The following is a 15308-nucleotide window of genomic DNA, read 5'->3' as shown; positions in this document are numbered from 1 at the left end:
CACCCACCCCGTTTTTCCCCTTCGAATTGCCCCGAGCCTGGTGCCCCGTTTTTTGTGGACCATGGATACGCACACGCGGTGGAAAAGGCGCAGTTGGATACGGAGCTGGTCGGTACCCTCTGTCCTGGTGCTGCTGGGTGCCCTGTCCCTTGGCCGGGCAGGTAAGAGGCCCCTCAGGGCTCCAACCCTCCCACCCCCGGGGCTGCGGGTCCCGGTGGCTGCGGGAGGGAGGCGGGTGCGGGGGGAGGACGGAGGGGAAGGGGCTTTTGTGCGGGGCAAAACGCTCCCCGTGCCTTGTTCAGTGCGTTGCGGGGATAGAGGGGGGAAAACCAACAGCAAAAACCAACCAAAAAACCCCCAACAAGCCACCCAACCTCCTTCAGCTCCCGAGTCTCCCGGTGCCATTTGTCAGGGGGCCCGAAAAAGGGGGAAAAACTGCAAACTTTGTTCTCCTCTCCCGGAGCGGAGCTGCCTGTGCCTGGGCTCGGCTTGTTTTCCCTGGAGCAGAAGTCAGGATGTGTTTTCTGGAGCCTCTAGTTCTTTGTGTATCCACGGGGATAGGTCTGTAGAACGTATATGAAGTGAACTGGAAACCCCTCGTTGCCTGGTTCCTCCTCCTTGAGGAGAAGAAACTTTCCTTGTCCAGAATTCATCTGCTCTCCCCCCCTTCTCAGCCCGCACATCAGAGCAGCAGATTGCGGGACACAAAAGCTTTGCAGCCCCTTCTGCTCGGGACCCCAGGGCTGCTCTGCCCTCCCTGCCCCGCAGACCCAAATTCGCAGGGTTTCTCCTTAAAGTTGTGGCTGTGGCGAGAGGCAGCTCCGGGAAGGAGCAGATGTGCAACAGACAAGCAGCCAGGGAAAGAAAAAAGAGCCTGGAATGTCATGTATTTTCTTTTACAGTCATGGAGGAGTGGGACTGAGCGCTTGGGGGTTTGCTGAGTGTGTTCCCAGAGCTCTGCCTTCCCCGGGTGGGTTGTGAACTGCCCGGGGAGGGAAGATATGGAGACTTGGGAGTTTGCTGGGGAAGTTGTGTGTGTGTGTGTGTGTGTGCTCGGAGTGTTTGCTGAGTTTGCAGGGGACACTCGGGGGCTGCCTGGGGGGTGGGTGGCTCATGAGAGGGGCTGAGCAGCAGTTTGCTGGCGGTTTGGAGATCTGAAAAGTCTGAGTGGATGGAGTTGGTAACTTGAGAAACAGAGAGAAGTGCCCTGAAGAGCTGAGCTCTCTGGGGTTCGGTTTTCACGTTTGATTTTTGCCTGCTCGGGGCATTATTTCCCCGAGGGTGTTTGCGGGGCTGGTTGTGCGTTACCACGACAAACGGGGGGCTCTGCGGGTGGCAGCGGGGCTGCAGATGATTGTGATTTCTGGGTTCTTGCAATGACCTTAAGGAAGGCGAGGTGGGCGTCCCAGGAATGCTTTCATGAATGGTTTGCTTGCAAAAGCCGGAGCGAGATGGAAAAGGAGTTGAATGAATAAAAACGCCTCTAGAACGTCCCTGCAGGGCGAGTTCCCGGCAGCCGGAGCTGCTGCAAGAGTTTGTGTTGTGTCACGTTTGCTGGGGAAGTTGTGTGTGTGTGTGTGTGTGTGCTCGGAGTGTTTGCTGAGTTTGCAGGGGACACTCGGGGGCTGCCTGGGGGGTGGGTGGCTCATGAGAGGGGCTGAGCAGCAGTTTGCTGGCGGTTTGGAGATCTGAAAAGTCTGAGTGGATGGAGTTGGTAACTTGAGAAACAGAGAGAAGTGCCCTGAAGAGCTGAGCTCTCTGGGGTTCGGTTTTCACGTTTGATTTTTGCCTGCTCGGGGCATTATTTCCCCGAGGGTGTTTGCGGGGCTGGTTGTGCGTTACCACGACGAACGGGGGGCTCTGCGGGTGGCAGCGGGGCTGCAGATGATTGTGATTTCTGGGTTCTTGCAATGACCTTAAGGAAGGCGAGGTGGGCGTCCCAGGAATGCTTTCATGAATGGTTTGCTTGCAAAAGCCGGAGCGGGATGGAAAAGGAGCTGAATGAATAAAAACGCCTCTAGAACGTCCCTGCAGGGCGAGTTCCCGGCAGCCGGAGCTGCTGCAAGAGTTTGTGTTGTGTCACCAAAGCCCAGGGCTGGTGGGGCAGTTCCCTGGCCACAAGAACCAGTCTCCCCATTGACTCTTTCTGGGCTCCCCCAGCCAGGCCGGGCTGTTACTTTGTATAAGTTGAAAACGAATAATTCCCGGTCTAGCGGATTTCCAAGGGAAACTTTGTCAACTTTCCTTTTTCCGTCTGTTTGGGTGAGAGTTTTAACGGGTTCTGAGCATCCCGAGGCGTTTTGCCTGCTGGGTGTGTCCTTCCGACCAGCTGCTTTCAGAGCTACCTGGGAACTTCTCTGCCCCGTTTGGGTCCAGCTGTGTCCTGCAGCTGGAGGAAGCAGGGCTGGCTGGAGCTGGTGCTGCCCTGGGTGGCTGGAGAGCTTCTGCAGGGCCAATGTGCAGCTCCAAGTCATGACTCTTGCAGTGAAAGGCTTTGAGCTGTCCTAATGAGCCTCCTAATGGGACATGAAATAATTTGGCTGAGGGAGGAGTCAGATTGGGACTGCTGGTGGCATTGACTAATGCTCTTTCTGGCTCTTTTAAAAAATCTTTCCAAGCCCTTTCTGGTTTTATTTCAGCTGAGATTGTTTCGGTTTCATTTTGGTTGGCTTCTCAGTGTGGTGAATCTTCTCAGTCCTCGGAAGCAGATCCCTCAGGTGGCCCCAAAGAAAGGGAGAAGGAACCTCAGAGGGTCTCCAGAAAAAAAGAGACAGTGTCAAAGGCAACACAAAGGGAACTGCCTCTGATCACTGCCCTTCCAGCTCAGATTTTCCCATATTTTAACAGATGATGTCACACAAAAATCTAACCCGCAGACCAAGTTGGAATCTGTCTCTGCTTTTACAAATCCCCATAAAATTGAATCAGGTTTCTGGGTGAATATTTTTGGATGCAGCAGCTTCCTTTAGTGGCAAAAAGAATTGTAATAAGAATACATGGCATGGCCTTGAAAAGAAATAATGCTGGAAATGGAGTGTCCTGTTACCATCTGTTGCTTCTCTCCTTGGCTCTTCCCCACTCATCTAGAATCAGCTAAAAACAAAATAGTCCTCTTTATCCAGCTAGTTGAAAGTGTTTTGTTTAATATTTTGCCAATCAAAAGTGTTGATATTGTTTTACAAGAAGAAATATGACCTTATAAGTCTGGAATTGATGGCAGATCTGATTTCCAGTGTAAAACCTGGATTCTGCTGTCCATGCATTGCCAGATTGGAACAGGACTTTGCAACTTAAAAGCACCCAGCTGTTGGCCATGCCTGTCTGGGGACTTGGGAGAGGCCTTCAGCTGAGGTAATATATTATTTTTCCATGTAAACTGGGGTCAAATGAAAACTCTTTGCTGATCATTCCCTTTGAGATGGTTTTTGAAGGCTGCTCCTGCACTCCCCTCCCTGCAGTGCCACTGCTGTGCTGGCTGTGGGAGCTGGTTTGCAACTCGGGGTCAAGGAGCTGGTTCTGGTGGCTCCCACCAAAGTGAAGGGGAATGTTGGCTCTGCAGCATTGCAGTGTTGTCTGCAAGGGTTTGTTAGGGATTGGAGAAATCCCAGTTCATCTCTGGTCTTTAGGGGTAGCTCTAAGGCAAAGCCTGCTGAAGAGTGGCTGTTTTTTGGTGGACAAAAAGGGACAGGAGTGAGGATTTGCCTGCTGGTGTTGCTGCCCCTGACCTCTAGCACCTCACAGAGCAAGGGTGATCAGGAAACAAAACTGTCTTGGTGTTACTTGCAGACAAAATCTGCCCTAGGACAGACAGGGAGGGACTGTGAAGGGGATGTGCATCCTAATTTATAGTGGATCCTGCCCCTGCCCTTTCCATTCTGTTGGAAGAGACAGTTTCCAGGTTCATTCCTTTCTGAAGGAATGCACTGCTTGTCCTGCTCAGCATCACTTGAACTCTGAAGTAACTTTTCTTCTCAGAGCTCCAACATGAAAATCTTTGTCACTGTCCCAGAGGGTCAAACCCTTAGTCACACATAGATGTCCTGTCACCCTGGGTAGCATGTGCCTTCTTTTTTAAGATGAGGTCTGATCTTTCTTAAGATGAGGTCTGGTCCTAGTACTCTGTCCATCTCTGCTTTGGGGAATTAGTTTCCTCATCTGTCCTGCAGTCTGGATTCAGGGCACAGACTCAGAGTGTTCTTACAACTGCTTTGAATTAGAGAGATAATCCATATGATGAGACAAAGTGTGGCAACAGATGCTGAGAAGCAGAAGGTGCTGCTGTGGCAGATGCCACTAATGCAGAGGCATTTGTGTGAAGTGCCATTTACAGATGTGAATTAGGTAATCTGAGTTTTGTCTGGCCTTCAGAAATAAATCTGTGGGAGTACTTTCCAGGAAACTCTTTTGTCTTTTTTTTTTTTTCCTCTGTAGAAGGAAAGGAAATCAGCAATTAATTTTTTAGCAATTACTTTTTCTATTTTGTTGCACCCTGATTCTTTGGCCTGCTCCCCTTCCCTGTGCTGTCTGGGTGCTGGGCTGGGTGGCAGGGCTGCCTTTCCTGCAGTAGGGTGGAGGGTGGATGCCCAAGCCCTCTGTGTAGACATGAAAATCTACACTTGGGAAAACTGCATGGACTGATACATCTGGGAATGCTTCCCCACCAGCAGGTTGAGCACTGGGGGCTCAGTGGTCCAGCAAAGCTGCAAAGGGTAAGGAAGGAAGGAAAGGGGGGACAGGCCCCTGGGGAGACAATATCTGTAAAAGAAGTGCCCAAATGAGTATCACCGTGGTGACCAATGGCTTTGCTCTGCATGTGCTTGTGGGATTGCCTGGGGATGTGTTGGGAGAACAGCAGGACCTGGGAAGAGCAGAAGGGTAAGGAAGGAAGGAAAGGGGGGACAGGTCCCTGGGGACACAACTCTGTAAAAAGTGCCCAAATGAGTATCACTGTGGTGACCAATGGCTTTGCTCTGGATGTGCTTGTGTGATTGCCTGGGGATGTGTTGGGAGAATGGCAGGACCTGGGAAGAGCAAGGAGCTGAGCCCCTGGGTTGCTGGATGGCAGCAAACAATGGGTGCAGGGGTGGGTCTAGGACCTTGTTCAAACCAAAGTTGCCATCACAGGCTGCTCAGCCCTAAAGGACTTTTAAGAGTTGAGGTAGAAGCCTCTTTGGCCTCCGTCTTGGCACCAGTGCCAGGCAGCAAGGACTGGTCAGTGTGCCCTGTGGCTTTGGGGTGGAGGTGCCCAGGTCTGGAGTGACCTGAAGAGTGACTCCATTTGTCCAGTGGATGGACTTTGAAGTGCAGCAGCTCCTGAGACAGGGGAAGTCCCTGCTGTGTTACAAGGGTAAATTTGGCACTTCATGTATGTACACACTGGCCCAAGAGTGCTCTCCCCTGGTTGGTTTGACAGCAGCCCTGCCCTCAGGGTGCAGCTCCTGTTCTAGAGAAGGAATTATTTTGCAGAGAAAGGTTTAAAATATTATTTAGGTTCTGTTGAAAACCTGGTGACACCTTCTCAATACCCATAGGGAATCTGCTGTTTAAAATGAGAAGAATTATCTGGCAAATACATCAGGAATGAACCACAGAACACACTTCTCAGGCTTTTTTAGTGTGCGGGAAGAGTTTTTCCACTCTCCATTCTGTGCTTTTATCCAGTGTAGAGTTTTGCTCATCTTTAGGGGAGCCCTGACTCTGCAGGTCTGTGATACTGCTGCTGTTGAGGATATTTTGGGAATGCTGATGCCTTAGACAGTCATCTGCTGGAATTGGGTCAAATCTAAGATGTGTGGGATTTGTCCCACACTTGGTGTCACCACAGAGGCATGTGCACACATGATTGATGCTGCTTCTGGAGATCAGTTGGATCATCTCCCTTGGTTTCCCTGCACTATCTGCAGAGGTCCTTGACTTTTAGCTTCCTTTTTAGAATGGATTGCAACAATCTATCTTGGATATGTGGCAAGTCTGACATAAGCTGTAGGACCTGGTGCTGGGAGACACTGTGCCCATGAAGGGAGTTCCCCTGGTGCCTGCTGACATGTGGGGATCCCCAAGGGAAGGCTTGTGCAGCCAACAGCACTGCTCCTCCTGTGGTTCCTTCCAAGCTCTGGCTTTGCTGGGCTCTGAAGGGTTCTCAGTGCTTGGTGAAGTTCTGGAACAGGACTCCTCAGTGCCTTTTTTTTTGGCTTTTGTTGTTTTTGGATTTCTCTGGTTATGAGCCCTTTGGAGTGCAGCTATTGCACAGAGCTGTCAGGAGTAAGTCTGAAGATGTTGGTAGGTTTTATTCCTTTCTAATGGGATGGTGGCTTTTTTGGGAGGTTTTTAGGGGAATTTTTGCAAGGGGAAACCCTTCCAGGTAGACACTGCTTTCTGGAGAAGACAGAGCATCACACCTGGAGCAGAAACACTTTCATTGCTGGAGTTTGGCTGCTCCTCTTTAGCTGAGCACCAGCACAAGTGTCCTGAGCAGCAGCTTTGTTTGTCTGTGCGTGCAAATCTTTGACCAAGGCAAGCAGAATGCAATCTTCAGACCTTTCATGTATTTTTCTGCCTCCTGCTGTTGCCTGTTACCTACTCATACCTTCAGTTGTTTAGCCTAGGCAGTGCATTCCCTGTTCTTTGCCTTCCTGGGCTTGCTTGGGAGATGTTCCTGGGACTGTCTCCTCCAGTTGCAGCCAGACCTTGCTGCACATCAAAGCTTTCTTTTGTACTAACCAGATGGGAGCTCATGGGATGGGTACTGAGTTTGCAAGCTGGGAGTTTTTCTTGAAACAAACCTTTGTGTGAAACAAATAAAGAAATCATTGGTATAAGAAGAACGACTAAAACCAGGGAAAAAAGTTGAGACATGAAAGAATGGAAAATATTTGTTAAAATCTAGTGTTAGATGGAAAAAACTTAGGTTGGCAACATGGTGTAATTAGCCACTGGGTTGCTGTTGGCAAGTTTCAAGGCTCTTGAAATGAAGCCTAGGACTGAGTGAAGTGTCCAAATGATGCCGTGGTTTCTCTGTGGATGTGTCTGGAAAATCTTTAGTTCTAATATAAATAAGTGAAGGAGCTGCACAAAAAGCATTTTTGAGGCTGACTGCTCTGTGTCTGGGCTCTTTTTCTCTCCAGAAGCCAACAGGATTCTTAGCATCATCTGGAAGCTCTCACCACGATGAGAGATGTCATTTTTTTTAAAGTAGGAAAATGGAATTAATGTATTTATGGTGCTGGAGTTTTCCTTCAAGATTGTGTAATAAGCTGGAGAGAAAAAGGATAGTTTTGGGATTGAATGAGTGGAATGAGCTACATCAATGCTCATTCCTGACATCTGGTGCAGACTTTCTTCCAGCTTTTGGACATGTCCTTGTATTTCCCATGCCCTGGGGCCTGATCCTGTTTCCTGGTATTCAACCTGGCATGGAGGTGTTGCCTTAACACAGAACATTGAGGTACCAACAGGACAAGTGTTTTCAAGCACTGAACTATTCTAAGAGTCTCTCTTCATCCCTGTGTCTCAGGTTATCTTAGTGCTTGTGGTCTAGGAGTTTTCTACTTCATAAGTTACTTTCCTCTCTGGGATGTCTTCCTGTCTAGCAACACTGGTGCCTCCCACTGCAAACCCAGGAGGTTATCTGGATTTTGCCTTCAGATCTGGATAGATTTCTTGCAGATTATATGATGGGGTGAAACACAGACCACCAGGCTGTTACACTGTCTGCTCTTCACTACAAAGCATTAGATTTAGAAATGACATCCAAAGCAGGCAGAGGATCTCTTAGGCACCACATGGGTGCTTCAGTTTACTGGGTAGAAAGTCCCCTGGAAGGTGGAAGGGTGCAGATGGAAGTGGGGTGCTGGATCCTGAGGCTGGGTATCCCTGTGGGATTTTGCCTTCTAAGCCTGTGCTGTGGGCAGGAGCAGGAGGTCAGGTAAGGTGATGTCAGGCTGGTTTTGGGGTGGTGACATTCACCTGTAAGTTAAGGATGGAATTTCAGTGTATTTTGAGTGCTCTGCCACAGGCAGTGGGCAAGGGTGTTCATCCCTACAGGCTTGGTTTGATTTCTGGAGTCATCTCCCATGCCTGGTGCTGGATTCCTTGTGCTCAGCCCTGCTGCTCTGGGCTCACTGTAGGAAGATTTGAAGGCCAAACCTTAGTCTTGCTGTGCTCAGGGACAACTTTCCCTTGGTTTCAACAGCATCTGGATGTCACCCAAAGAGCAAGACACCTTGTTTTCCTAAGGAGGGATGGAGGTGCCTGTTTGGGGGACCTTTTGGTCTCCTTGGGAAGCTGTGCCTTGCTGAAGCCATGAATGAGCTGCCCAGCTGAAGTGCAGCTAAAGTTTGCTGTTAGCTTGGGATGACCCTGCATGCCATTCCTGCCTGGATCAAGCTGTGCATCTGCAGCCAGGGAGATGCTAATTCCTTCAGAGTAAATAAAGTAATAAGTTTTTTCCTGGCTCAGCTTCTAAGCAAACTCTTTGAAGCCCTTTTCTCCCCTGCCTTTCTGTGCTCCCCTGCTCTGTCTGGCAGGGGCCGGGGGGGTTGCAGCTCTGCTGGAAATGCTGCAAGAGGTTGGTGAGGGGAAGCTCCTGGAGAAGAGAGGTCACCAAGGGGTCTGCTGGGGTCCCTGCTTGGAGGGGCTGTCAGGCAGTCACAGTGGCCAGATTTAGAGTTTCATTTGCAAGTCAGCTGGAGTTTCTATTTTTTGAGCTGTGGATATACAGGAAAGAGTCTGAGCTTTGGCTGAGCTTGTGGAGCCTCATGGAACCTCTCTGGCCTCTTTTCCTTTGCTGTTCCTCCCTCCACCCCCTTTTTTTGTTTCCAAGACAATACTTAAGTAAGAATTCGTTGCAGCTGAATTCCTGGAGATGACACTGCTGGTTTCCCAGGATCTCTTGTGCTCCTGCAGCATTTCACACAGCAGTTTTTGGTGCAGTTCATTCAGCTGCACCCCTCAAATATAAACTAAGAGCAGTGGGTTTGTGTGGTCTGTGAGGGGGCTCATCCTAGATGTGCTGGAATGAGACATTTACTCTGTGTACTTGTCTCTGCTGCAGGGTAGAGATTTGGTCTGAGGGCTGCAGTTCACCAGCTGAATAATGAATGCATTGTTTGCATGCCCTTATTTCCAGCTTGCACCATTAAAAGTGAATAGAAAGGTCAAGGAGATGAGTCACTGTGAATACAAGTGTCGTTCTGCTCAAAAGAAATGGAAAAAAAAAAAAGGAGCTTCCAAGCCAGGTGTCTCAGCTGGTGCCAAACCTGTTTCACTGCACCTTCCGTGAGGTAGTTCTGAGAGCAAATCTCAGCTGGGAAAAAAAAGGAGCTTCCAAGCCAGGTGTCTCAGCTGGTGCCAAACAGCCCTGTTTCACTGCACCTTCAGGGAGTTCTGAGAGCAAATCTCAGCTGGGATCTCCTGAAGTGTTCAAGCACCTCAAAGTCAGCGAGGAGCTGTAGCTTGGAGCTGGCAATTACAGCTGGCAGGGGCTCCAGAGGCAGCTGCTGGAGGTGTAGGCCCTGTGCAGAAAACCTGGGGGATATTCTGGATGCATTGGGCTCCTGGCAAAACAAACAGCTGGAGCCTGTAGGGTTAGTGAGCTCGTTTTCAGCTGCTTTAAATCCCTAGTGGTACCCAGGGAAATCCTCCTCCAAATGCCTGAGGAGACCCCTAACATACTCAGCCAGTGGTTTCCTTCCAACAGGTAGAGTAAATGTTAGTGATGTTGTGAAGTTGCTGCCATGGGTGTCCTGGTTTGAGCCAGGATGAAGCCAGTTTTGCTTTTACTTTGTCCTGGCTCAAACCAGGACACATGAGAGAGGATCTCTTGAAATGTTGGTGAGAAAAATGGGTGCACCTTGAGCAATGGGTGCCAGCAGGGTCCTGCCTCCTTCCTGCACCATCCTGGGAGAAGGGCTTGCAGTGTCAGAGCAGGGTGGTGGGATGTGAGAGCTTGTAGGGTGCCTGGAGCCATCCCCTGGGTACATTCCCTGGCCCTGGTAAATGCCCACTAAATTAAGCTCTTTAAATTTCCTGCCCCAAAGCTTCACTTGCCAAGCCCCAGGCTGGTTAACCCCCTGGCACAGGGATGGAAACAGGAATGTGGCTTGTGGGTTGCACATGTGGGAGGGGGTGTGGGGAGCTGGGGTGGGTTCATGCCAAAGGGGTGGGATGGGGAGTTGGCCAGGATTTTCCTTTAATCAATACTGCTGGGACAACCTCAATAAACCAGCAGTGGTGGCCAGGAGGCCTGAAAACAGGAGCCAGATGAGAAGTTAATGCTTTTTTTAATGGAGTTGAGGTTCTTGGGCTCCTGCACTTACAGGTTTCCTTTTTCAAGTGGCTGAAACACCCTCCTTGGGGGCTTATCAGCATTTTGGCTAATTGCTTTTCACTGTCCTGGGAAGGAAGCACCCAGAGTGCCCTCAGCCAGGGGTGTGCAGCAGCAGGCACCCTGCATCTTGGCTAGTACTGCTTTGCTATTTTGGCAGAATATGAATCCTGAGAGACAGTACGTAGAAATATTTACATTTTTGATTCCCAGCCATTGGATTTTTCAGTTCTGAAATCATTCCTCTGGTGTAAAACAATTATTAAAAAAAAATAAAGCTTTAGGATTTGATTTATCTTCCCACATCAAAATATACTTGCAGTAGAAAGCTGAGCTCACCATCTTTTTAGCCCACCTGATGCTCAGGTCACTTCCATAAACAGCTTTCAAATGAAGTTGCCCAGCACAGCTTTGATCCAAGATGAAGGAAAATTCAACACAAATCCTATTTGATATAAAATGATCTGGGAGCTGGGATGCTTGTCCTTATGATGCCACAGTGTGGTGCTGATCCAGGGGTGCAGCAAGGCAGGAGTTGGTGGTTTGTGGCTTGTGTGTGGTTTGTGCAGCAAAGCACTGGGTCTGTGACCCTCCTGTTGGTGTTGCCTGGAAGCTACAGGTGAGGTGGGTGGTAGGTGTGACTGGCTGTGGCCACAGCTTCTGGCAGGATGAAGTGTGTGGGGTGGGCAGAGCTGCTCTGCACTTGCTGGTGTCTGGCTCCACGGGGGTCCCAAGGCAGGGGAGATGGTTGTGGCAGGGCAGGAGCCCCACAGGACGTGCCTCTCAGAGCCTGGAGGGCACAAGGCTGTCCATCCTCCAAGTGTAGAGTCTGTTTGCTGCTCAGTGTCCCATCTGGGAAAGCTGTTGATTCCCTAAGGATAAGAATTGCTCTCCTGGGGCTGCAGATGCTGCTCTTGATGAGGCTGATGTTCCCCTCTTGATGCTGCTGGGTGTTCTGCTTTGTGTAACGGGGAGGGCAGATCACTAAGAACAATCCCCTCATCTCTTCTGTGATCCAAAAGTGACGTGAGGGTGGGAGGAGGAAGCTGTGCTCATCTTGCTGCTGCCTCTGGCACAGGCTGGCAAGTGCTCACACTGGAAAACTGTGTGGAATGTTCTCTAGCAGGGGTTTGCAGGGCTGGGAGAGGCATGTTATCACGTCCTGTACACTTGGGGAGAAAGTTCCTCACTCTGCCTCTCTCAAATGTTTAAATTAAAACAATCTGTCTTTCTGCAACTGTTGGATGCTTTCCCTGCTGACCTCAGGAGCTGGGACAGGGAGGAGGAGCAAACAGACCCAGTGCCTAGAACTGACTCTGGCCTTTTTTTTTTTTTTTAAAACTTCAGTCCTGATTCCCTGCAGGATGCAAACCAGAAAAACAATAAGGGCCATATCTGCTCTGGAAACAGCAATTTTCCCAGTGCTCTGTAATGAAGGAGCTATATCAGGAAGCAGTGAAGCCTTTATGTGCTGAAGGCTGTTGGCTCACCAGGCTGTGCACAGCAAAGGCAGCAGGGCACACTGAACCTTCTGCAGGGCCAGGACAGGGGGTGAAGTTCTCTGCAGTTCTCACCACCTCTTTTCTTTACCAACCACAGCAACATTCCCAAAGCAGGGTCTGCCTGTCAGATGCTGCCTGGGAGCAGAGCTCAGCACTGGGCAGCATCAGCCCTTTGCTCCTGTGGGGAGGCAGGGGTGCCCAAGGATGCTGGAGGTGGCACTTGGTGGCCCCTGCTTGGAGGCTGCCTGTGCACTGAAGGGAGCACATCCCTCTGCATGGGCCAGGACTTTTGGGCTGACCCTTTGGTGCTTTCAGTGAGTTTTGCCTTGGCCCAGGGCCCTGTGGCTCTGCAGAGACAGGATTTTTTTGCTTTTTTGGCTTAGAAGTCTGGCTTGCTCAGCACTGCCCTGTTGCAGGAGTCCATCCACGTGGAGCTGCAGGTGGATGCAGGGCTGGGAGCTGACTCCTCTTGACCTTGGGAATTTAGACAGTGAAGGGGCATCATCAGGCCTAAATCACAAAACTGCCCTTCATCTCTTTTTCTGCTTCTGCTTTTCACTTATTGCATTTTTTTGGCGGTTTTTGGAGCATTTGGAGTGCTGCTTGGGATTCAGCCTGGGAGAATGCACTGGGATTTCTTGTGGTAATGGGAATAGGCTTGGATAACACTGAGCTGATTAAGATTTTTCCTATGAAACATGAACCAGAACCAAAACTGGGGCTTGTTTTGAGTGCGAAAATGTCTGCAAAGAACTTTGGGATCCTTATTTAAAGGTATTTAAAAATCTGCACCAATAAATTTAGATGCTCTGAAACTTCTGGAGTCAGAACATCAGTTAAAGATGTTCTGCACATTTAGAATAACCCAGCATGCTTCCCTCCCTGCAGCTCCCTTTTCCAAAGCCTTGGCCAGACAAACTGGGGCCCTCCTTGCCCTGGGGACACTCATCCCAAATAATGAACAGCCCTGCTGCTAAAATGAGCACAATCCCTGCAAGCCTGGAAATAGCTGAGTGCCTTCTGCTGGAGAAGAGCTGGCCAATTGGGGTGTTGTTTTTTTTTTAATGGATGAAGTTGAAACATCTGCTTTTGGGGGAGTGAAATCTGCCACATCTTTGCTTTAGCTCATGTGGCTTCTGGGGAACCTGGATGGGTTCCCCATATACCTGCCCCTGTTGTGATTTGTGGGGTCAAGCTGATTTTTCTGATGGTGACAAAATGCTCAGAGTGTCTTAAAAGTTAGTCCATGGAAAGGCTGAAAATAGATGAGGGGATTGAGGGGGAGGTTCTATGAAATGTAGATGTGGTGTTTAAGAATATAGTCTTGCTCTGAGCTCAACTCTATGGAGTTAATGGTTGGGCTTGGTGATCTTAAAGGTCTTTTTCAACCAGACTAATTCTCTGAAACAAATGGGTTGTCTCATGCTGAGGAAGGAAATCTGCACGTGTGCCCCAATAAGTGTATCTGGGGGAATAGATCTGTTTCAGCACCTTTCTTTCCATTTTAGTGAGCACTGGATGATACGGAGGGGTGTTAATGCAGGCAGGTTTGTTGTGCCTGTGCAATGTCAATCAACACGGGATTAAACAAGGCATGTGGAAAATTCTTCTAGGAAGTAAAGTCTAGTGAGAACTAATCATCGGAGGATTTGGGAGGTGAAATAACCTGCTCTAGACAAGCCACAGTCCTCATCTGTGCCTCTGGAAAGCTGCCAGGTGATGGATCAGCACCTTGGAAGGAAGTGGCACCCGTGGCTTATGGGGTTGAGAGCATCCTGTGGTGCTGAGAGCTGGCTCTGCCATCTGACTGCCCCTGGCACTGTCACCTGGGGAGCCTCCCAGGGAGAGCAACTCCAGCCTCTGCTGAGCCTTTTCACACAGCTTGCTCAGTGGTAAACTCCTGCTGCATTCCACCATCACCAGCAACACTGACACTGGGTTTATGGCTGCTTCGAATGGACGTCGTCGTGAATTTGCCCTGTATTGTCCTGGTTTTAATATGAAATGATTTTATCCTGTTATCCATGTAGGTAGTGATGGACTTGCAACTGGAGCTTCTCTGCAGGCATGTCCTGGTGTTTTTTGACAGGAATAGGCAAGAGGGGCCAGCATGGCTCTGGAAAAGGGCAGAGTTCTTTCCAGACTCTCCTGGCTTTGTCTTGTATGCAGCTGATGTTACATTGTCTGGGATGTCTGCCTTAATGTCAAAGGGAATGTCTCCTCCCTTCTCATTGCTCTGGAAAAGATCTCAGCATGTTAATGAAGAAAAGAGGAACACACTGTGACCTCTTTGCACTTTGGGAAGGACATTTGTTTTTTGTAGCTATGAAAGGTCTGTCCTCCCTTTGAGTAATAAATGAGGGCACATAAAGTGTGCACAGATCACTTCTGAGCTATTGTGTGTGCCCTGGTACAAATTACTTCACATATTGCTTCTTTAGTGATGGAGAGAGAATATCAAGCATGTTCCACATATAAATCAGTCTTAAAATACACTGATCATTCCTGGCATTTGCCTTGTCTCCAGTTTCCCAAATATTTTCTTACCTCATTTGGCTGCTTCCACTCCTCAACATGCCTCTTGCTCAGCTGGCTGATGAGTGGTGCTGGGCTGCTCTTGATGCCTTGATGTGTCATTTACCTTCTCTATATGTAAAAACACCAAATGTTATTGCACACACTCACAAGTGGATGCACAAATGATTGGAAGTGGCAACATGCACTTTTCCAGATGGTGGAAGTGTGTTCCTTCATTTGTTTCAAATGTCAAACTAGATGAAATTAATTACTACCAGGCTTGAGCTGCAGTTGAGGGAGTGATTCTTGTCTCTGTTTCACCAATGGGGGGTGAAGCTGCATCTCTGCAGCAGGACCAGCCTTCAGGAGCTGAAATGCAGCCACCAAACCCTGACTGATGACCAGTTCTTATTTGGTTTCATGGGCAAAACTGGGTTTGGTCTTGGTAGGGAGAGATGTCTGCTGGGAAAAGCATGGCTTGGGGAGGGAAAGACTAACTTCATCTTGGGTTTCTTCACATGGGTGCAGCAGCTGGCCTGGGAAGGGCCTTGCTGGTGTCCTGCTGGTGTCCTGCTCTGCCATCTTTCCTAGCACTCCAGTAAGCTCTAGATCTACCTTGAATTTTCTGCCCTTCTGGTCATCTGCAAGAGGATGTTGTTGGGTGTTTTGGGCAGTTTTTAAATTCTCAGGTTCTGTGGGGACAGGAATTGAAGTCCTGAGGTTGGGCAGGGCTGTAGAGAAGTTGTTCTGGTCAGATGATGGCAAAGCTCCAGGGATGGATGCTGGGTTTGGGTGCCCAAGGTGGGGCCAAGGGAAGACTGAATTTTGGCTTAACAGTTCTCTGAATAGGAGCTCTGAGCTCTCAGCACTTTTGGGAACTGAGGTGGGTGAGTCTCCAGTCCCATGGGAATTGCAGCAGTAACAGAGTATGTAGCTCTTGGTTGCTGTTGTGTTTTATTCCTGCT

At 49.4% G+C, this 15308-nt stretch overlaps 1 protein-coding gene across 2 annotated transcripts in view; it reads left to right on the top strand.

Annotated features, from left to right (window-relative positions):
• Nucleotides 1-61: 61 nt before the first annotated feature.
• Nucleotides 62-15308, top strand: part of COL5A1 (collagen, type V, alpha 1) — a 144887-nt gene continuing 129640 nt past the window's right edge. For both annotated transcript variants that reach the window (XM_009998856.1, XM_009998855.1), the window contains exon 1: nt 62-161. In XM_009998856.1, coding sequence (XP_009997158.1) covers nt 62-161 — 100 coding nt within the window. The remainder of the gene's footprint in view (nt 162-15308) is intronic.

The sequence above is a fragment of the Chaetura pelagica genome, unplaced genomic scaffold, assembly GCF_000747805.2.
Source record: "Chaetura pelagica isolate M959 unplaced genomic scaffold, ChaPel_1.0 scaffold405, whole genome shotgun sequence".
NCBI classification, from domain to species: domain Eukaryota; kingdom Metazoa; phylum Chordata; class Aves; order Apodiformes; family Apodidae; genus Chaetura; species Chaetura pelagica.
Note: the sequence above shows the minus strand (reverse complement) of the source record. Positions and strands in the feature narration are given on the sequence as shown.